General features: G+C 36.8%; 2 protein-coding genes and 1 pseudogene across 2 annotated transcripts; all 3 read right to left on the reverse strand.

Annotated features, from left to right (window-relative positions):
• Positions 1-4890: 4890 nt before the first annotated feature.
• LOC102543711 (olfactory receptor OR51C1-like) lies at positions 4891-5838 on the reverse strand (annotated as a pseudogene).
• Positions 5839-9811: 3973 nt separating this feature from the next.
• On the reverse strand, positions 9812-10756 carry LOC102543960 (olfactory receptor OR51C1-like). Its single transcript, XM_006203573.2, has one exon. It carries the CDS (start codon positions 10754-10756, stop codon positions 9812-9814), a length of 945 nt encoding a protein of 314 aa, XP_006203635.2.
• Positions 10757-20380: 9624 nt separating this feature from the next.
• On the reverse strand, positions 20381-21342 carry LOC102544226 (olfactory receptor 51F1-like). The gene is given in 2 exon segments (XM_015238381.2): positions 20381-20899; positions 20902-21342. Coding segments are annotated over 2 exon segments (960 nt in total).
• Between the last annotated feature and the right edge of the window lie 2330 nt (positions 21343-23672).

Genomic DNA, 23672 nt, shown 5'->3' on the forward strand with positions numbered 1-23672 from the left:
CCTGTGATGAGAAGGTACTGCCCTGCTGGGTGCAGTATCTCAGTAGTTCACAGGACAGACCACAGGGAGCCAAGACCCAAACCTCTGTGGCGAGGGCACTTTTGAAATGGAACTTACGCCTCAGGAGTAGTACTGGGAGTCAGACTCCTGCAAAGGGGCCCACTGGTGTCAGGGTCTGTTTCTTCCAAGGGAGCATGATAAGATCGGTGCTGGAAGTGTGGGAAAGATTAAGACTAGAAACTGGACCCCCATGCCAGTCTGCAAAGACTTATTGTTGTCATGGCACTGCGAGGAACAGCAAGCAAACCTAAGGAGGTATTTGTCCTTCCAGTGGATTCCCGCCTCCTTCCAGCATCCTCCAATCAACAGAATACAGCAGGGAGCCCGGCTGGCAGACAGTGAGTGTGGTCAATGATAACCTACCTTCTTAGCAGCAGCAGAGCATAAAGAATGGCGGTCTCAGAACAGAGGTACAGCACCTTCACAGCCCGCACAGGGGGGCCGTGTGCACGCCACACAGTTAAGCTTGATGTGGCCATCACAAGCTTTTTCTTAATTATTCTCATCTGAACTGTAATAACAACAGTATCTATTAACTACAGATAGACAAGTGTCTCCACAGTTCACCAAGCATTTCTACACACAGCCTTCTGGAATGCTGCTAATTAAAAATTTCCAGGAAACATTAAATTTGAAGTATTCTTTAGACTAAATGGACCTGATATATACAGAACATTCTATTCAGCAGAGGCAGAATACATACTCTTCTCAAGCACAGGAGGAACATTCTCCAGGATAAGTCATATGTTCGCTTGTTTATATAAAACAAGTCTTAAAAAAATTACCTGTCAGCCCTGCTAGGGATTCTAAGGATTTCTCAGACTTTTTGTGTGGGTGTGACTGCTCACAAAGTTTGTTTCTTGGGGATGGGGGGGATGATTCTTAAGGCTGTACACCTTCTCTTGACCCTGCAGAGCCGGGCTGAGTGCTGCTGGCCTCCCATTTGCTCTCCCTAGGCTAGTGCAGATAGTTCAACTCTGTGTGCCTTCTCCCAGTCCTGCAGAGTCCAGCCAGCTTTCTGTGTGTGCTCACTGGTCATCTATAAAAGCTTGCACTCTCCACCCGTGGGGTCGCACACAGGGAGCTAGCTAAGGAGGATGTATGGTAAGGCACATGGAGCAATGGACAGAGCCCATTGATCAGACAGGGGGTCTGAAGTGAGGCATCCCCAGGCTTCCTAGTGGAGTCTGCAAATTGGTTAATAGGATCTGCATCACTTCTGTGAGTTCCAATCCCTGGGTGCTGTGCTCCCAGCTCTCCCTGTCCCTCAGTCACGCAGGTCACCTCAGTATCTTGAGTGGGGTGGGAAACACATGGGTCTCTTTGGAAGCACCTTGCATAGGCAGGGGATCCAGGTTCTCCCCCTGCTACTCTCTTACTTTCCCCTGTGGAAGAGGGGATCTCTCTTGGCACTGAGTTCTGCTTCCTTGGGGTAGTGTGATGCAGGTAAAATGAAACTGTTCTCTTCTTCAATGCCTCTATTCTTGGGTTTTTTCCTCTGGAACTTCTCCATTGAACTCCCAGACTCCCACAAAGATACTTTTGTCTGTAGGTATTTATCAAAATCAGTGGTTTTTGGAGGGAGTATGGTAGAAAACTCTTATTCCACCCTCCTGCTTGCGTTCAGTCTTGACCCAGGGCTATGCTGTCTTTCCGGAACTCGGAAATAATATAGTATTAAGAGACCTGGAACAGCAGGGTATCCACAGAGCATCACACTGGACCACTCTATGATGAAATGATAAAATCATGCTAATCATGCAGCGTGGACAAGGAGTAGCTAGCAACACACACAGTCCAGAGGCTGGCTGGCAAGCCTGCAAAAACAGAGGCCTGCCACATCAGTAAAACTTTTAGTGGCTCAGTGTCTGAGCTATGCCAGGACATCTCCTGAACAGTAAAGGGCAAATATTGTGTCTTGCTTTCCAGCCCAAGGATGCACAATGCTTAGTGGGCCCCTTCGGGTTCTAGAGGCCTACACACTGACTGCTTCTCTCCCCATGTCTCTGCACACATTATTTGGTATGCCCTAGCTGTCTGACACTGAACTTTCCTTGAATACCTCAGACATTTGTACATATTTCTGTGAAACAGTTAGTTTATTTGGGTACGTTCTTTCTGAATGAAGGTGGAAGCTCTAAGTATTTGCAACCTAAGGACTATGGCTGGTTAAGAAATCAGGCTCTGGTCTAATCATGTCCCAACGCATGAAGACAGTTTTCAGCAGCTCTGCTCTCCCCTACCTCTCCCCCACATTTAGGTTTCTAGTGCATAAGTGAAGGTACGCTTAGATATGCCACATGTATAACTCTGATACTCCAAAAATATCCTGGATTTAATATTCTATTACTTAATTCTAATGTTAAAGTGTAGGTGTGTGTGTGGGTGTGTGTGTATACATGTTGCTATTTCCTGTTAATTCATAGCCCCTCTGAAATGATGTATCTAGGAATTCTACACTGCAATCTTCTGTATATTTAAGATTTTCTGTTCATATTTTCACGGATATTGCTTCTATTTTCTACAGACTTACTGCCCTCAGTATTGTGAGGAAGGGGACATCCTGTCGTGGGGAAGGAAAATATACTATTAGCTCTTCGTCTGCGCATAGGGGCTCTCTGTTCCCCCTGGATATTGCCAATGAGTTAAGGTGCAGACCTGCCTCAGTTGGCAGAACTATTTGCATTCACTTTTTCTACCTTTAAGCTAATTTCTCTGTGGACTAGAATATGACACAAAGAGAGCCAGGTTAGGGTTAGAGGGACAGAAGTGAAATGACTGAATATTTTAATGGAGTTCTCCAATCCAATAGCCCAGAACTCAGACTATCCCTTAGAGTAACTCCCACTTCCCCTTCAGTATTCTCTTGTGCATATTTTGGGCTACAGTTTCATCTATCAGTGTTATTTTAATTTTGTTCTATCTTTCACGGATTGGCCAAATTTACAGATCACTGATTATGCTTGTATTTATAGTCTGGTGTTACTATTAATTTAATCTTTATTTCGAGCACATTTTCTTCTTTTTCTAGAGTGAGAGCAGTTTGGACATGTGCACTTTCTCTACCTCTCTTATATAATCTCCAATCTTCTTTTTTTGAAAAACATAACTGTTTTATCGTGACACAATTCACATACAATACAACTTATCTATTTAATATGTAAAAGTTCAATGGCTTTTAGTATATTCACAGATTTGTGAAACTATCACCACAGTAAATTTTAGATCATTTTATAATCCACAATGGAAACCCTACCCATGAGCAGTTATATCTCAATACCTTCCATCCCCCACAACCCTAGGCAACCACTAATCTACTCTGTGTATCTGTAGATTTGCCTATACTGAACGTTTCATATAAATGAATTAATATAGTATGTAGTCTTTTGTTACTGGCTTTTTTAAATTAGCATAATATTTTCAAGGTTCATCCATTTGTGGTTAAGTGTAAATACTTCACTCTTCTTCATTGGCAGGTAATAATCTACTGTATGAATATATCAAGCTATAGATAGGCATTTTTTAGTTGATGGACATTTGGGTGGCAGCACCATTTGTTGAAAACAATTTTTCCTCATTGAACTTTCTTGATACGTTGTGTCAAAAATCAATTGACAAGAAATGTGACATCTTATTTTTGTACTCTCAATTTTATTTCATTGAACTACATGTCTGTTCTATGCCAGTATTACACTATCTGGATTACTGGAGCTGTGTAGTACATTTTGAAATTACTAAGTGTGAACCCTTCAACTTTGCTGCCTTTTCAAGATGACTTTTGCTATTCTCGGTGACTTAAAATTCCATACATATTTTGAGAGCAGTCTGTCAATTTAGGTAAAGAAACAAACTTGAATTTTGATAGAGATTTCACTGTACCTAAGAATCAATTTGGGAAGTATAGCCATATTAACCACATTAAGTCTTAAAATCCATAGACATGGCATATCTTTTTATTTCTTTATGATTTCTTTAATTTTTTTGAGCAGTGTTTTTGTGTACAATGTTCTCATTGTGTAAGTTTTGTATCTCCTTGGCTAAATTTATTTCCAAGTATTTTTATTATTTTTGTTGCTATTGTAAATGATTATTTTCTTAATTTTAGATTTGGATTTTTCTTTTTTAGTGTATAAAAATACAATAATTTTTTAATACATTGATCTTGTTTTCTGCAACTTTGCTGAAGTCATTTATTAGTTTTAAGAATTTTTAAAATAGATTTCTCAGGATATTCTATACAAAAAAAGCAGATCATTTGCAACAACATGGATGGACTTGGAGGATATTATGCTAAGTAAAATAAGTCAGATCAAGTAAGACAAATACTGTATGATAACACTTATATGTAGAATTTAAAAAATACAACAAGCTAGTGTATACAACAAAAAAAGAATCAAACTAAGGGATACAGAGAACAAACTAGTGATTACTAGTGTGGAGATGGAAGGAGTAAGGGACAAAATAGGGGTAGGGGATTAAGAGGTACAAACTATTATGTATAAAATGAGCTACAAGGTATATTGTACAACATGGGGAATATAACCAATATTTTATAATAACTATAAATGGAGTATAACCTTTAAAAACTGAATCACTCTATTGCACACCTATAATTTATATAATTTTGTACATCAACTATACTTCAGTAATAAATATAAAAAATCTAAAAATTAAAAATATAAATTTCCACCAAACCACATCCCCCGCCCACCCCACCCAACTTTCTGTGTTTTTTGATTTCCAGTCATGGATAGAAGAGATCATATTGATTAAACATCAGGTCTTAGAAGTGATAGCTAAGGAGTAGCTTTTATTGCAGAGTTGTTAGAGTCAGACTTCAGATCCCTTGGGGAAGAAGACTTTTTTAATGGTCCTACAGATCTGCTCGGTTTTTACACTATAGATAATGGATTCATCACTGGCGGAATAAGCAAGTACACATTGGCCATGAGAGTGTACACATAAGGGGGTGCCTTTTTCACACACCTGTGGACAAAGCACAAGCTGATGAAAGGGATGTAGAAGATGTGAACAGCACGTATGTGGGAGACACAAGTGCTAAAGGCCTTATGCTGCTCCTCTGGGGAAGCGGTGCTCAGGACGATCTTAATAATCAGGATATAGGAGAGAAGGATAAAGATGGAGTCCACTCCTGCGGTAACTATGAGGGCAGTAAGTCCTAAAACATTGTTGATCTTATTGTCAGAGCATGAGAGCTGGATTATATAAGGACGGAAACAGTAAGACTGATGGAGCACACAGCTTTTGCAGAAGGACAGACATTTAAGAAGCAGAGCCAGAGGCATTAGGATCACTGCCCCTCTGACAAGGATGGCAAACCACACCTTGATGATTCTGAAATCAGTCAAAATGTTTGTCTATCTCAGTGGATTACAAATAGCAAAGAAGTGGTCAAAGGCCATCGCCAGGAGCACTGAAGACTCCATGACAGTAAAAAGTTGAATGAAGAATGTCTGGGCAACACAGGCATTGAAACTGATCTATCTTGCATGGAACCAGAATATGCCCAGCATAGTGACTAGCGTTGAAATACACAATCCTGCATCAGTGGTTGAGCGCATAGAGAGAAAATAGTACATAGGTTCATGGAGACATGCCTCAATGATGATGACCAATAGGATTATGCCATTCCCAAGAGGGCAATTATGTAGAGACAGCAGAAGGGGATGGAGATCCAGGCATGGGCAGCTTCTAGTCCTGGAACTCCGTCAGGAAAAAGATCAGAAAAGAGGAAGTGATGTTAGGATAAAGTGACATGATGGCTATGGAAGAATAATGGTGCTGAAATCAAATATCCTAGAATGAGAAATGAAAACATCATTCAGCAATTTCATTGTGATTTTTATTAACTGCCATTTGATAAATCAAATTGGAGTTTATTCCTAGGATGCTAACCTCTCTTTCTTGCTCCTTAGTTTTTATTTTCTTTTTGCTGTATTAAACTTCCCCTCCATAATTCTTGTTTCCTGATTCACAATAGAGAATAGAGCTTTTTTTTTTCTTTTCAATCTCAGGGGTACTTTTTGTCATTTTCCACTTTGATCCTAAGCATTGTCCCCCATTTTTGTGCTCCAAACACAGAGGGAGAATTGGATCAATATAATTCAAAAATACAAAGAATTTAATGGAGATCTCAAAAATAATATTAGTTTTGAAAAATAAGATTTATTATTTAATAAAAAAATACATGTGTTAGAATATCTGTGTTAATACTAGCACATTATCATGGAACTTTATCATACATTTAAAAAATATATAGTCTTTTTAGGAAGTAATTTTATTTAAGGAAATAATTTTACCCACATCAAAATATCCTATTCATTATTTCTTGGCCAATTGATCTTACCCGTCTTGCTAAGGTTGTTTCTAATCTGTGGTTACATTTCTGCTCTTGATTTTCTTTTTCTTTTCATATGTGTTGTCACTGTAGTTGTGTAGCTACATAACTGTTAAAAGAAAATTCTGTAACTTCACCTTTAGCAATTAGTCCTTTCAGAGGCAACTGAATTAAATTTCAGGGCTAAGAGTGAACTGGGTATGCAGAGACCTGATATTAGATCCTTCCCTCTCCAGTCTAGTGTTGTTGGAATCATTGCCACCCTTTACTTGCCTACAGCCTCAGAACAGTACACTTACAGAGCCTGTCTTCGTCAAAGTAAATGACACATTTGAGCTTTCATCTCCACCGGGGGCGGGGGGTGGGTGGCAACTGAAATGAGACTTATTGTTATGTAGAAGAGGTCCTGGATACATGTTCTTCTCTTTCCTTTCTCCTTTCTCATATTGACTGAACTCTTTGATCTAGTCCCCTTATACATCAGAAGGTCTTGCTAAGATCTTCACTAAGTCAATCTGGTGGTGCTCTATTCTTAAGTTTCTTCTCTTTGGCTTCTTGAAAACGGGAGGATTTCCTCATAGTCCCAATCATTGGCTGGAATCCCACTGGTCACTTATGAACATTCAGAACCACAATGCTCCAACTGTTTGTTGTGAGGAATATACTCCTGCAGCTGTGTTATACCTACACAATTTTACTTCCTTTGTGAAACATTCTGGCTCCAAATCTTAGTTTGGGACACCTCTTGTGAATACATGTAGTGTTGCTGTCTACATTTCTTTTTTAATCTCCAGCTTTTATTACTATCCAGTCTCAATTTTTATTCCTCTTATAGGCTACTGGGATCCCAGCATACCTTATGTCTGAGGATACTCAGCTTGGGTTCAGAAGAGACACGTCTTTAGTCTTGTCATTTAATGTTAATGTTAAGGTGATTGAATTAGATCATCTCCATTATTGTTCTATGCAATTGCAGTTGAAAAAGACATCACAGAAATGTGCTCGTAGACATTACTTAGTATCTTAAATATGTGAAATGTAGGCTCCCGCCTGAAGGCTCTAGAGAATAAGCCATGGGCTGAACTGATAAACAAGGTGTGGGAAATGTCACATAGCTGGCTGGATAAGAGATGGCCTACTTAATGAAGTTTTGTGATGAACTTTAAAACAATCTGTCCTTGATATGTAACATCCTATGCTTACTGCAGTAGCCTGGGAACCTAAATAGATCAAGATTATTAACATTGTTATAACTTAGATGGTATGTGAGGCATCGTGCATGTCCTATATAAACCCTTTTACAAGAATCAGTAAACAGAGAACTGCTTTGCTTCTCTCCGCATGGTGTTCGTGTGTACATGATATCGCGCTGACATGAGAGGTTATAGAAAGAGCCCTAAGCAGAAAATTTCAAGTGCATGTTTTAGTGATTATAGAATAGTTATTGATGATAAGGTCATTCATGTTCCATTGACTTCATAATTATTTGACTGAAAAGTATATTAAGTGAAATTAAATCAAAATCTCACTCAGTTTTCTGGCCTCACTCAAAAGTTAATATGCAAAATTTTTCAAATCAGAGGACTTAGAATATTTTTGATCAAATTTTCTCACTGGTAAATTGGAGATGATAATACTTACAGTTACTTTGAAAGGAAGCTAAGACATACCATTTGTAGAATCCCACAATGCGTCCCATACTATGTGCTTTAAGTGAATTATCTCATTTAATGTAAAAATCATATTTCTTATAAAATTGAAGTTTTTCATCCAAGAAAGTAAAAGCTAGAGAGATAAACTTTGTAATATTTCATGCAGTGGAAAAACTAGGCCTCGAATCCCATTTTTGTAAATTCAAAATCTGTTAAAGTTCCACCATGGTACATATCAGTGCTTCTCCAAGATAGTAAAATTGGTAGAACAACATTAAAAAAATAAACTTTCATGTTACATATACATGTGAATTAGTAAAATGTCTAGTATTCATGTGATTTTTTTTCTTCAACAGCCATATGCTATCATCTTTCCTTATCTCTATACAGTCATATGAATGTATAGGTATTATCATTTCAAACACTTGATATGTTTTTTACATCCTGATTTTTGTTGCTCTATTTAAAACTTATTTCCTGTCAACATTTAAGGGAGATGGAAAAGCATGATTTCCTTATATGCTAAATTAGTAAGATGCTGGTAAAATTTACAAGGTATAGTGTATAATGAGACCTACTGGAATCATAGATTTGAACTAAAAAAAAAGATAACACATTTTATTTACAAACTAGAAAGAGACACAGACATAGAAAACAAACTATGAAGAAGAGAGAGAGGGGGAGGCATAAATTTGGAGTTTGGGATTAACACATACACACCATTATATATAAAATAGATAAACAAGGACCTACTGTATAGCACAGGGAACTATATTCAATTTCTTGTAATAAGCTCTAATGGAAAAGACTGAAAATACATGTGTATATATATGCATGTATGTATATGTATAACTGAATCGATTTGCTGTACACCTGAAACATTATAAATCAACTACATTTCAATAAAAATAAAATAAAAAAGAAAATTATATTAAAAAAAGAAAATCAAGACTTTTTTTTAATTTAGGGAATTTACAGCCTTGTGGAAACTATAATAATTATGTACAAGTGTATAGTCAAAAACACTTGAAGGCAAAAAAGATACAGATAGAGCACTATAAAGGGCAAATTATGAGAATGAGAGATCAGATGTCATTGGAGTAATCGTGAAAAATTTAATAGAGAAGATATTTAAAGATGACCCTTGACACATAGGTAGTTTCCAGTTGTAGTAGTAGGTGTTGGGGTTAAAGTGGCATCAATAGTAAAGCACACCATTAGGAAAATTGCATGTACATGACAGAGCAGTTAGCGGACAGATTTCCTTAGACTTATAAAACATGTGAAGAGAGAAATAGGTAGATTAAACTTTAAAGGAAAGTTGAACCCTAACTGTGGAGGACTTCATCATAGATGGGAGATTTTGCTTTGCTTAGTTGGTGTATAAGAAATAACCATGAAAGAGATATCTACTAGTTTGTTTTAGAATTTTATTTGAGCTGGATATTTGGAAAATTAGTTCAAAGTGAATGATGGGTACTTTTGGGCAGAAATAGAATAGAGATGAGAGTTTGGTTAGTCATCTATAGGAACAAGTTAGTGGAGAAGTAGTGAAACTCTGAATTGATATTTTAGTGGTAGAAAAGCTACGATTGCTTTAGGTGGAATTAACTAAATTGTGGAGATGTTCAAACTGGATAATGTCTAGCTCCACCCAACTCTAAAATTGTACAGGTTTTTAACTCCAATTTGTGGTAAATTTTCACTGACTTTGAAATAGGTCATTATGGGAGCAGAATTGTTAAATATGAAGTCCATTGGAACATACAAGTTTGAGCATAGCTTTCTGAATCTGCTTTGTTTTTATGCTATAGATGATGGGGTTCATCACAGGGGGAACGAGCAAGTATACATTAGCAATGAGTGTGGGCACATAGCGTGGAGCATGTTTTCCAAATCTGTGAACAAAAGACAGGCTGATCAGAGGAATGTAAAATATGGCCACAGCAGTGATATGAGAAATGCAAGTGCTGAAGGCTTTTTTCCTCTCCTCTGGGGATGCGATGTTGAGAACTGAGCGAATAATCAAGACGTAGGAGAGCAGGATAAAGACAGAGTCCACTCCAGCAGTAGAGATAATTGCAGTTAGTCCAAGTGCACTATTAATCTTTGTATCTGAACACGAGAGCTTCATCACATCAGGGTGGAAGCAGTAGGAGTGATGGAGCACATGACTGTTGCAGAATGATAGACGCTTAAGAAGCAGGACTAGTGGTGTCAGAATGACTGTCCCTCTGGTGATGACTGCTAAACCAATCTGTGCGATCCTTGTGTGCGTTAGAATGGTGGCATATCTCAAGGGGTTACAAATGGCCACAAAGCGATCAAAGGCCATAGCCAGGAGCACTGAAGATTCCATGAAAGTGAAAAGATGAATGAAGAACATCTGTGATAAGCAAGCATTGAAGCTAATTTCCTGGGCATTGACCCAGAATATTCCCAGTACCGTCACCAGTGTGGAGATGCATAAGCCAATGTCGGTGGTGGACAACATGAAGAGGAAATAGTACATGGGCTCATGGAGGCTTGGCTCAGTGAGGACTACGAACAGGATCAAGAAATTTCCAGAAAGAGCAGTTATATAGAGGCAGCAGAAGGGGATGGAGATCCAGACATGGGCCCATTCAAGTCCAGGAGCCCCAGTCAAGAGGAAAGTAGGGAAAGTGGAATTATGGAAAATTGTCATTATGCTGCAGGAGCAGAATTCTCTTGTAAGAGCTTGACTTTCTAAATTTAGAATTTTAAAATTATTTTTATTTGAAATTAAACGCACATTTAGTAAAGTGCACAAGACTTTAGAGTACAGCTCAGTTAAGTTTGGCATCTATACACACTAGTGTAACCACTTCTGAGATCAACTACAAATTATTACCACTAACCAAGAAGACTTCATCCTCATCCATGTTCCCTTTTATAGTAACCATTGGTCTGACTTCTATTACCATAATTTCTGTTCTTGATCTTGATGTAAATGGAATCATGCAGTGTATACTATTTGCATCTTGCGTTTTTTTCACTCAGTATCATGTCTGTGAAATTCATCACTGAAATAAGATATTTATTGGAGTTCAATTTAATTTCATTTTACTTAGCTAAATCTATTTGGTGTTTATCACTTATTATCCTGTACCCTTACCAGTATTTTTTATTACATTTTAAATTTTCAACTGGATTATAAACTGATGCTTATTAATGAGGACTCGTTAGAATAAAAGGTTAATTTTAGCTTATCTCTGTCTTGTAGATTTCTTCACTTATAGTAAATATTCAGTATGTATTTACTAATTGATTTGTATTTCATTTGCTCTTCCTGAAATATTCTATTTAACCATGAGCAGGACTTGGCCTAAGAGAATAATTGACTAATTCTGCCTTGGACCTTTAGAATTATTAAACTCAGAATCTAAGTGAAAAATCATTGTAACTTTGCAGGGAAACATCTCTTTTTCAGGGATTACATATACCTAAGACTCCACCCTAGATAATGTCAGTTCATCCTTTCTCATTACATTTATTTATTAAAGGGAACTAGAGGGAAGATGCTTCGGGTCCCGTGAATCTGAAGCTTGATATTCTTGAACTGTAACATTAAAATACTGCCTTGCTTACCACTATGGGGCTGCCTGTGTTGTGGTAAAAATCAACGAGGAAAACAATAATAATCTTTTGTAACATGTATACCCTGGTCCTTAATCTGGCCTTTGATCTCTTATAGGGTTACTCAGATATATAACATTATGTGAATGTTAAGACCATATCCTATACAATGTTTTAAGTATTTTATATAGATTATTTCATTTGAGCCTATGGCAAACCTAAAAGAGAGAGGTTTTTATTACAGATAAAAATAAAGAGAAATTTAAAAGTTAGGATAAATTGCCAAATGTTGTAAAATCTGAAAGGGATGACATTAGGAATGAGAAAATTAAGACTTTAGAGCCTGTGCTATTAAAAACTACACTACATATTCTAATGAAAATAATAATTATAATAATGATGATATAATTCTACATCAACAATGATATAATTCTCTATTAATAAACAAGGCAAATATGTTAGAGATATCTATGTAAATCTCTTATTTGACATTTCTATGGTTCAGAGTTCAAACAGTTTTATTTCTGGATTGTATATGTTTTGTATGCTATTTAAATAAATGAATGCAGCTTAATTTTAGCAAATAGGAAACTCTTAAGCATGAGATGCTCTAATTGAAATTAATCTGCAGTGGACATAACATTTTTATAAAAATAAGCTATTGCTCAAAATACATTTTTAACTTCTTTAAGTCTTCTGTAGTTCCTTTGGAATGCCATCCAAGATCATTTCCACTAAGTAGGCCCATTTTAATACAATTTTATCATCTAATTAGCTACATAACTTACTTACAGATTTAGTTAAAAATCAGCATCCTTATTTCTCCAAACATGTTACTTATTTCTACATACTTTCGATTCCATAGCATTCCATGGACAATCCTTTTTATTCATTTACTTTACTACTTTAAAATATTTAATTCATCCCAGGCTACCCTCTTAAATATCAGACCCATATGTTTACCTCTTCGATTTCTCCACTAAAGAAACTCAAGCGCAAAACTACCACACCTGCATTAGTCCACAGAGCCCCCGCAGCGTGTGTATTCTGCTTTTTCCCGTTTTGATTGATAGCTCTATGGCTCAATTGTAGGTCTACAGATCTATGCTAGCCTGATGTATCAGGTTGCCTAATTCAGAAATATGAATGTATTCTCACCTCCCATGTGTTGATCATCAATATCTGTCTGCACTGCAATTCTTTCTAATTTATACAGTGTATCACTCTTAGAGTTTTCCTAAGATTTTAAGTAGACTTTCATTATAAAGTATCTTTAACCAGTACTTCCTGAAACAGTCTCTCTCAATTTCTATCAAATTCTCAAAAAAGGGGAAAAGGAATAGACCAAAGAAATATCAATGTTAAAACTGATAGGTAGCCTTCTTCCAGAATGTTTTTAGAGTGATTAACTGCTCCTAACTAAGGAATATGGAGATGAATTAAGTCAAAACATAGGATAGCACTTAACACCATTACCATAGTCTACACTCAGGAATCCAGAGTCCACACCAAAATAAAAAGAGGCATCTCTTTCTATAAGATGCTTAACTATAAAGTGACCCAGAGCATTCTCCTTGCACCAGACATCTCACCTCAAGAAAAACAGGCAAAGATATTGGTGCGAGGGGTAGCATTAGTAGAGACACACTGAATTTTGAAATATTCGCTCAAGTACATCTTTGTCAGTAGAAGAGGAAACAGAATAAATCTGGCAACAGCACAATTTTGGAATTTAGGTTTTAATTTCCTCCATTATTTCAAAGTGGCAAAGAACTAGATGACGTTAGTGGCATGGGTGTTACTTAGTGAAACTGCAAATCAGACCAGAAAGTGCACTCTACATAATCATACTTGTGACAGCAGCCATGAGCAAGCCCCATGAAGAGTTTATTGAAAAACTAGGTGTGACAGACCTTGCTTTCTGCTAGGGAGTGTATAAAGGAAAATATATGCTAGCATAAAATCTTTAAAATATTGCATACAAATTAAAAGGGAAGAGCATCTGGAAAAGTCAAAGTATAAGCATATATGAACATTTAATAATGTCTGTAAACCACACAGCACATTCCTTATTACATCATAAAGACTCGGTCATCATCAAAGATGTTAAAACCCCTGTAGAACTGAGAAGAAAATACCCTAAGGTAACTCAGACAATAGCACTGTATATCATTATTAAAGAAAAAAATTGGGGAAAAAGGCCAAAATTATGAGATACTACAAACATAATGAATTAAAGCAAATGTCAGATACAATCAAAAGCAGAACTGAGGTACAGTAATTTAAATCAGTTCAATTAGGAGAATATATTTGAAAACTCTCCCATAAATGCACAGGAGTAAATAATAAAAAGAAAACAATGAGACAATTATATTTGTGAAGGGCAAAAAGTGAAAAGACAACATACAGATAATTACCATCCCTGGAAAAACAAACCAAAACAAGTGGAAGAAAAATGACTGTTCCAAAAGAAGACTGTGGGGTCTGGAGCCTGAAAGAGCACATTGTGTTCCAAGTTAAATCAGATGAAAACACATTCAAACATTCGACTTACCCGATTAAAAACAAAACATATACATTTTCTGAATTTAGGAAAATAGTCTGTGCAATGTTACAAGTTACTTACATGGAGGTGAAGCAGTGACTGTTGTTTGATTATGTTGAAGGGAGGCACTGCCGTCTGTGTCTGGGACCTGAAATATGAAGTAGGTGAAAGGTTGGAAGACTGATGAGAGGATAGTTTTAATTGTTCTCAGAGAGAAGAAAAATTAATATTGGGCCAGATTCTTTGCTAGATATGTCTACACTGTTACTTTAATGGCACCATGAAATAGGCAGTGACTGACATTCCTCGTTTTCAGGTGAGCTGACTTATGTTCAGAGAAAAGAAATTATTGAAGGTTCCCATCAGTAGATATAATGGAGCCAGTGTGTGAGTCCAGATCTGTCTGACTCAAAGGGTATGGTCATTTTCCTGTGTCATACTGGCCCTTATGTTCAAAATAAAAAAGATAAATCAGATTGCTGCAGACGTAGGACACCATATGCAATAAATATGCTGCAGTAAATGTAAACCAATTAGAAATTAAGTTAAAAAATAGTGAGGTTATGTCAATGACTGTATTTTTGAGGTTTGACTATTGTATGTATCAAGAAATATATATGTGTGTGTGTGTTCTATATATATATATAGAACAGCTTTTACCATCATTAACTAAACTAAACTAAAGTGAAACATCTATACAGGATTTGGGATTTCTGAATAGGCATCAGGGTCAAAAAAGTCAATAAAAGAGTGGGAATTAAGAATAACCAGGAGCTCAGAGGGCTTGAAGATAAAGTACCAGGGGTAAGTGGGGAAAGTCTTACCATTCAAAATCTGGAAAATTAGAAGGAATACAAATAGAGATGTTGATGGAGCAAATGCCACAAGACTAGGTGAATTATTGTCTTTAACTTCACTTCCAAGAAAAGTCTTCCCTTTGTTTAGCTAAGCTAAGCTACTCACGATGCAGCTTAGAGTCATCAGACAGATTTTACTATAGACAGGAGCAAGTACTGTTTCTGATCTGAAAACTGCTGCTTGACTTGGCCCTTAGATGAGAGGAAAGACTTCTTTTACTCTTACTTAGAGTGGGTATATGAAGATCACCCATTTACCTCTATGAATGGAGAATTTTTATAAGGAATCTTGATGGTGTAGTCATTTACCCAACTGGGATAAACACACCCTAGGGGGATTTCTTCTTTTGTGCTTTGCCTTCCTGGCTCCAGATTGCTTATCTGGCATCAGGAAATGTGGATGCTAAGACAGGTGAAAAAGAACCAAACAAAGAAAAATAAACACAATGACGCAGTAACTCTCTGTTTACATGTTTTAATTAAAAATGAAATTGAACTGTTACTTTGAACATGGATACTGCATTTAAGATGATGATCTGGTATTTTCCTCTTGGTTTTTATTCTGTGTGCTTCTTGTAAAGAATCTATTTATAGATTTTTATGTACAACTAAGTGAATGCTTTGAAAGTATCTCCAGGTAATAGCATAGTACCAGGTACACAGTGTATATGCATTGTTTGTTAAAATGAAAACATGTATTCCTACAATTCAGAAGCAAGGAGTAAAACAGAATCACAAGTCAAGGGGCACCAGAGGGGTAGCCCTTTCAATACAAGAAGAAAGATTTGGCAACAGCATGACTCAAGTGGAAGCAACTTTCAGAAAAAAAATAGGTTGGTTCTCAAGGATTATATTAATTAACATCTGTATAGTGATTATTATTTTCCAAGTAATTTCAAGTGCATTATCTTATTTAGTCTTAGTTATTTAGGCTAAAACATATTTTTTTCTTTATCTGACATGTACTGGTAGACACAGTTGATCAAATAGAAATTTAAACAGAAACATGTCCAGGTCAGAGGATCAACTGGTCAAGTGTTTTCAAAGACAAAAAACTTTGAATCACCTTGCATTCTTCATTATCAGAAATAATTTCACTCATCAACAGGATTTGTTTCTTAATGAAACCAAATAAGTTTGGTTTCAGACTTGCTGACTTTGAGGTATTAATTGGGCATATGGGTTATTCTGGTAAAAAGACATGGTTAAAAATACTTCATGAGAATACATGTTTTTAGAGAGTATGCTTTATTTATTTTTATACATAGTAGGTGTAGATAAATAGTCACTGAATGAATAAATGATGGACAAATAAATGTATATTTTTGTGAAAATTAGTTTTCAATAATGGATTTCTTTCCTGTCTGTCCAACACAACACAGGACAATGAGTATAGAAACATAGATTTAAGTTACTACAGACATTTTGTAGTTGCTTTTTGCATATTTTGGTTAATTCTCATAAATTGTCCCAGACTAACAATTATTAGTTTCCTTAAAGTTTAATGGTGTGTAGTATTATTTGTTATTAGCAGCAAAGTATTTAGTATTAAATTGAGTTCATAAAAGAGAAATTGTCAGAATAAGTAATTATTTAACATAATAAACATGAAAATTTTATAAGAATATAAATTACATGCGAGGGATATTTTATTATTTCTGTGCCTAACAAAGTAACTTTTTTTTAATCTTGATTACCTTTTAATCTTTGCTTCAAAATATCTGAAGCCATCTCTCTTGGCCTATGGAGTGCTAATAACGTGTTTACACGCCGTAATTTTATGTAACTGCTCTGTTATTTATCAGTGATTTTGTAATCTTTGATACTTTTGCCTTGAGCAGTTTCGCTAAAAGGGAAACTTTTGACTACATTCTTTTGTTTAGCCAATCATTTAATCCCCAGGATCTTGACTTTGCTTTAAAGACATCTGTCTCTAATTGAATGTTCTTAATGCACTCTGTTGGATAAAGAGTGGGTATTAGAGTGATATTGGGTAGTCCTTTGGCAAAATATTCTCCCTTTTCTGACAGCAGCCTTAGACCCAGAGGTGGGCCCAATACTCTGGGCTTGTACACGTGACTGATGAGTAGTAGAGACTTTTGATACCTGACTCCAGCAGGACCAATGAGATGCTTTCTAATGAGTATTTTCAACATATTTCAAAATAATTTCTGGGTTACAGAAAAGCTGCAAAAATAATTCTAAAATTTTCATATATTCTTCACTCTGCTACTCCGTTTCCTAAGTGTTTGAAGTTTCAAGAGAGGCACATGCAGACTGGGAAGTGGCAGATGGTTAAATGCCTCCTGAGCACATGCTCTGGTTTCTCTTGTTTCAAGGTTTGGTGGTTTGGTTCCACCTTGTACTATCCTACATATTTGCCTCTTATTTTGACAGATGTGCTGGTGATTAAAATGTGCCTTTGACATTTGAGATTAGGGAGAACAATGGTCCTAGCTGCTGAGCTTTTAAACCCATCACAGTCCAAGGAAGCCACACTTCCCACAAGCTGCTTCCAGCCAATGGCTGAGGGTGGCCAGGAAACTAAGGCAGGTCCAGTTCTGGAACACACAGGACTCCCCTGACAGGTGACTTTGACTTGTGGATACCCAGTAGCCGTGGCTAATTCTGTTTAGAACTGCACTATAGTCTAAGATGTTTCATTCTACCAAAACCTACTCTTATCTCTCCTTCACCCAAGGTCAAGCTCATATCAGAGTATAACAGTTCTTCTAAGCCTCTTTCTCATCCATCCATTCTTGTCTTCTTTTTGTGATGTTACCTAGCTAGCCCCTTTTTGGCTGCTTGTCTGTTTTGCCCCAGGGATGACATGCTCAATTAACCATCTCTACAACTGCTTGCATGTTAAACTCTCTTGTCTGCCCTTTGGACTTTGTTGGTTCTCACCATCACAGCCCTCTGGGTTTTGGTGATTAAGCACTGCTAACTGGCCTCTATTATGTCAAGACTTCACCATATGCACGGATACTAATGAGCCTGGATCTGTGACTGCAACTCCTACGGTCATCTCCGGTCAGATGAGGAGAGCCACTGCTTAACTTCTTAGTAATGCTGGGATAATTTTCACAGGTCACTCCTAATAGCCTTAGTGAATTGTGTGTCCTTTGGGCCCTGTCATGGAAGTCATCTGAGGGTGAGTGTTCTGACCTTATGTGATCTATCCATCCCAGCTTGCTCACTTTCCTCAGCCACTTTATTCTGTTGGTTGAAGAATGATTCATAGAAGTAGAACTATGAATACAATGTAGGTTAAAAACTAAAGAGAAAGAATGTGGTATTTTAGAGTGAGAAGTGGCATAACTGAACATGGGGTTAACCTGCTGCATCAGAGGAATGGTGACAATAAAAGCCTATTTGTAAAACTGGCTAATGAAGTAGATAAGTAAGCATCTTACTTCAAGGCTGAGAAACATCAACTAGATCCATCCTTCTGCAGGAAACATTTTGATGGATTTTTTTTTCACAAACTGATCAGATAAATCAATTGAATAGAGAGAAAAGACAGAGAAAACAACAGGTACACACAAATCAATCAGGACATCCACAGTGTATGGAAAAACAGTGAAAACAATGTTATGACTTCACATTCATACAGCTGTTCTTCCTTCCTTGTCCCTTTCTTATTTCTACCTGTGACCTATCGGATGAGGTACCCAGATCTTCAAGGCTCTCTTATGAGTATCTTGATAATGATGATCCCTTGAGCTAATGTGATTTATTAGAATGCTAATTTAATAAACATATTTCAAGTCCACTAGACATACTAAGTCAGGCAATAGTCTAGTCCCTTTAATGGCTCACACTCAGTGGCATGTATATGTCATATCCTAGACATTTGGTTGACCAAGACAACCCAAGCTAAATAAAATTATCTAAGTTTTGTTGGCACCTCATAGAAGTTCCCCAATACTTTTCTCCTTGCCCATCATCTTGTTTTCATGTTCAGTTCCAGCCAGATGTTTCCAAAGATATCTAGATTCTTTTCTTTAAAAGCTAGGAGTACCTTTATAATGCTGTAGTGCTATGAGAATCTCAAAACAAAATCCTTCAGCTTTAATATTCTTATGCATTCTCTCTTTCTGAAGCAACTAACAGGCATGCACAATTGCCAGAACAAAAGTTCCCCACATTTACAATTCAGGGAGCACAGCCGAATTTCTAAACCAAATCTACAAATCAATTCTTTATAAAATAGTATTGTTTAAACTAGAGATGTTCCCTAAGCAACTAATGAAAATCTTATAATCTAATTTCACCTGGAAGGATCTGATGGATAGAGAAAACAAAAGGATAAAAGAAAAAAAAGATTTTGTGTTTTCCTATTTTTCAGTGTTATGTCCAGGTAGGGTGTATGAATTTAAAATTCAGGACAGCATTCCTCTATGAAGAGTAACATGGTGACACAACAGTTCTTAGATTTTCCCACAGTTTCTTCCAAAGTACTCTTCTCCTCCATTTATCTTGGGGAACATTTTAAACTCAGATGGCAACACAGACAAGGGGTATAATCTTGTATTATCAACTATCACAACACTTCATACATTATTTTGTAACATTTTTGCCTACATCACTACTTTCACACATTAGACTTCAAGTTTCTTGAGTGCAAGGGATTACATTTTCTGGACATTCTAATTTCTATTGCTTCTCACAAGGCCAAACATAAGATAGACCCCCCAGTCACTAGTGTGCTAGTAAACTGAAGCTTAAAACAAAGAGACAAAACTCTTCATTTGTCGTGTTTATCAATTCCCACGGTTGTAAATGCTGATTTCAAGCTGCCAATATGACATCACTGAACCCAGAGTTGAGAAGAGATGCCCACTGTGTCTTCCTGCAAGCAGGTGTGAGCTGGCTCCAGCACACTGCTGCCCCCAGTGCTGTGGGATTCATGAAGCCCCCCTCCTACCTATGACCACTGTGCCAATTGCAATAAAACTGATGTGATTCTCATCAGGTTTGTAGCTCCTTTTTCCTTTGAATTTTTCTACCATTTTTGGCAACTGAGTTTTAAGGTTCTGTCTGTTAACTATGGTTACTATAGTTACTATAGGTATTATATTTATTATTTCATTATTATTATTTTCCTGTTTCCCTGATTGGACTGTAAAATCCTGAAGGTTTACTATATGTATATTTCATGACTAAAACACAAAAATGCTTACTAAATATTTGTTGAATAAGTGAAAAAAATGAGAAAAAATTTCTAATATTCAGTAACATACCAGGATTGCTTTTGTACAGTGAAAGCCACTTCTATCATGTTTTCCTCAAACTTAATCATCTCTGTTTATTTTTTAAGGAGAAACCTGAGTATAGCCTTGCGAATCTGTTTTGTTTTCACACTGTAGATGATGGGGTTGAGCGCAGGGGGCAAGAGCAGGTATACATTGGCCATCATCGAATGGACCGCTTTGGGGGCTGACTGGCCATAGCGATGCACCAAGGACAAGCTCATCATGGGAATGTAGAAAATAGCAACTGCTCCAACGTGGGAGGCACAGGTGCTAAAGGCCTTGTGTCGTTCTTCAGGGGCGGCAATACTGAGGACAGAGCGAATGATCAAGATGTAAGACAGGACGATGTATGGTATATCTACTCCTGTGGTCAGGATGAGATCAATTAACCCACACATGCTATTGACCCGAGTATCTGAACATGCTAATTTAATCACATCTGGATGATAGCAGTAGGAATGGGAAAGGACATTCACTCCACAAAAATTGAGGGGTTTAAGGAGCAAAAGTAGTGGTAATATTAATGTGACTGTGCGCATAATCATTAAGAGGCCCATCTGAATGATTCTGTGTAATTAGTGAGTTTGGTAGCATACCTCAGGGGATCACAAATTGCCACGTAGCGGTCAAAGGCCATAGCCACCAGCACCCCAGATTCTATGATGGTAAATCCATGAAGAAAAAACATCTGGATAATGCAGGTATCTAGACTGATTTCACAAGCATCAAACCAGAGGATACCTAACGTTGTTGACATTGTAGAAAGAGTCAAGCCCAAGTCAGCAGCTGACAGCATAGAGAGGAAACAGTACATAGGCTCGTGGAGATTCTGCTGGGTAATGATGACAAGCAGGATCATGCTGTTTCCAGAGAGTGCAGTGGCATAAAGACAGCAGAAAGGAACAGAGATCCAGGCATGGACAAACTCTAGGCCAGGAATGCCACTCAATAAGAAAGTCGGAAATTTAGATGTCAAGTTACCTAAGATCTCCTTGTTGTTCCAGATTTGTACCATTTCTCTTCACAATGCTCACCTCCTATAGAAATAGTAAATTATGTTGTTACATAAAAATATCTAGATAAATTTTCTTTTGATTAGGAGCACTATCTAAAGTTATAGATAAGTACTCTGTCATTGTGAAAGCTCTCAGTCAAACTCTATTACATGTATACAGGTATATAAATAAACATTTTACTCTGAAATTCAAGGAAAATATGTTAATATAATTTTATACACTTTGATGATAATTACATTTTATATTGACAGAATTTTAAGCTCCATCAGATCATAAGATTAAATGAATAGAGAATTAGTTAAGAAAAATCAATACACTCAATTATGAATACACTGTGTATGAAATGACTAAAAGTAATTCACCTAAAGATATCCATTACTCTTCAGTGCGCATGTGGGTGTGAATCTCCAGGCAAACATCTCCAGATTTTTGCTGGTAATATACATTTGGGAGTTATCATTCTAAGTGCCATTTTTAATCCAATAGTGTGGGTGAATACCTTCAGAGAGTAGATTTATAAGAGAAAACCAGTAAAGATGGAAATCTGCAGCAATTATTGGAAAAGACTATATACACTAAAGCAAGATGAGACTAGACAGCTTTCCAGAAACCACTAAAATCAAGAGAGCATGGTGCCATGACTGGGTGTTACATGAACAACAGTGCTGAATTGCTTGAGTGGTCAGTTCTTCTGAGGATTGAAAATTTCAAATGCTACTAAGAGCAGACTAGTGACTCTATGACACAGGAAAAACAAAAACAAAATCAAAAACAGGTGAAGTCCGGTGATGAAAGCTGAGGAACTGCTACAGGGGCTTGAAGAATGAATGGAAAAGTAAGTAGTGTATATTATTTTTGGAAACTTATCAGTGAATGCAAGAACAATAAGCCATGACTAAAGAAGACCATAAGGTGGATGGAAGATAAGACTGGAAAGACTTAGAGAAACGCACATATTTTTAAACTGAGATTAAAGATATGGTACATACTGAGAGATTAAAATATAGAATGACAGGGGTTAACTGGTATAGAAAAGTCCATGAGAAAGCAGCAGGTGACTGAATATATGACAGAGCATGACAGTAATTAGACCTCACAAAGATGAGGGCCAACATCTGCACTGACACTAGCAGTGGCAGGTTGGTGGAAGCTTCTCTGAGGGAAATGTCACTCAGAGCTACTTGTTTTTTGAGTTTATTTTTTATAGTTTTTAAAATTGTGGTCAAATTCACCTAACATAAAGTTTACTACCCTAACCATTTTTAAGTGTATAGTCCAGTGGATTTAAATACATTAATAATGTTATGCAACCTTCACCATTATCCATCTCCATAATTCCTTATCTTGTAAAACTGAAACTCCATAGCCGTTAAGCAACAACTCCTCATTCTCCCCTTTCCCCATCCCCTGGCAACCACCATTCTACTTTCTGTCTCTATGATTTTGACTACTCTAAGTATCTCATATACATGGAATCATAGAGTATTTATCCTTTTGTCACTGGCTTATCTCAATACCATGTCCTCAAGAGTCACCCAGATCACAGCATGTTAGAATTTCCTTCCTTTTAAACCAGTGCCTACTTTTTCCCTCCATGAATGATTAGAAGGAAATTTACTGCAGAAGGGCTATGAGGTAATGGGGGCTGGTTTGAGGATGAGAGAGGTTTTTAGTAGACACAGCAGAAAATAAAAGAGGCAGTTGACTCAATGCACTCAGAAATGTTACAAATGTTATAGAGTCTTATTCAATTAAAATATGAAAAATAATTTTGAAGTAGTAAATTTACATTGTTATAATAAATTCTAGGAAGGTTTAAAATCAAATAATAGCAGTATTTGTTATTATACTATTATTTTTCAATCAAGCTTCTTAAAATACTAGGTAGAGTTTACTTCCTGAGAGTGAATTCCCTGTAACAAGTATACTTGTTACCATTCCCTTCATGCTTGTTTTCTACAGTTCCCTTTTAATTGCCAGTTTCCAGGGTTCACTTCAATCTGAGAAAAAAAAACCCACTGTAATATTCAACTATAAACTAGAAGAGCTCAGCCATCTGTGTGTTATATGGATGAGGTAAAATCTAATGTTATTTGCCTTTCTTTAGCTCCTATGAATACTTATGAATAGATAACAAAGCACAAAATCAACAGAATGAACACCTTTCTCTTGTTTCTTACCAGTTTTACATGCAAAGAGAAGCCTTCTCTGTCTTCAACAGCAGAGAGAGAATGAGCTACAGCTCTGGCGCCACTGATTTTACAGGAAAGCGGAGTTGATCTATGGGGCCACTGGTAAAATGTGAATCTCCCTGGGGCTGCAGACAGAG

The sequence above is a fragment of the Vicugna pacos genome, chromosome 10, assembly GCF_048564905.1.
Source record: "Vicugna pacos chromosome 10, VicPac4, whole genome shotgun sequence".
Taxonomy (NCBI): domain Eukaryota; kingdom Metazoa; phylum Chordata; class Mammalia; order Artiodactyla; family Camelidae; genus Vicugna; species Vicugna pacos.

Excerpts from the sequence above, each read along its gene's own strand:
- LOC102543960 (XM_006203573.2), bottom strand. The coding sequence starts at position 10,756 with ATGACAATTTTCCATAATTCCACTTTCCCTACTTTCCTCTTGACTGGG.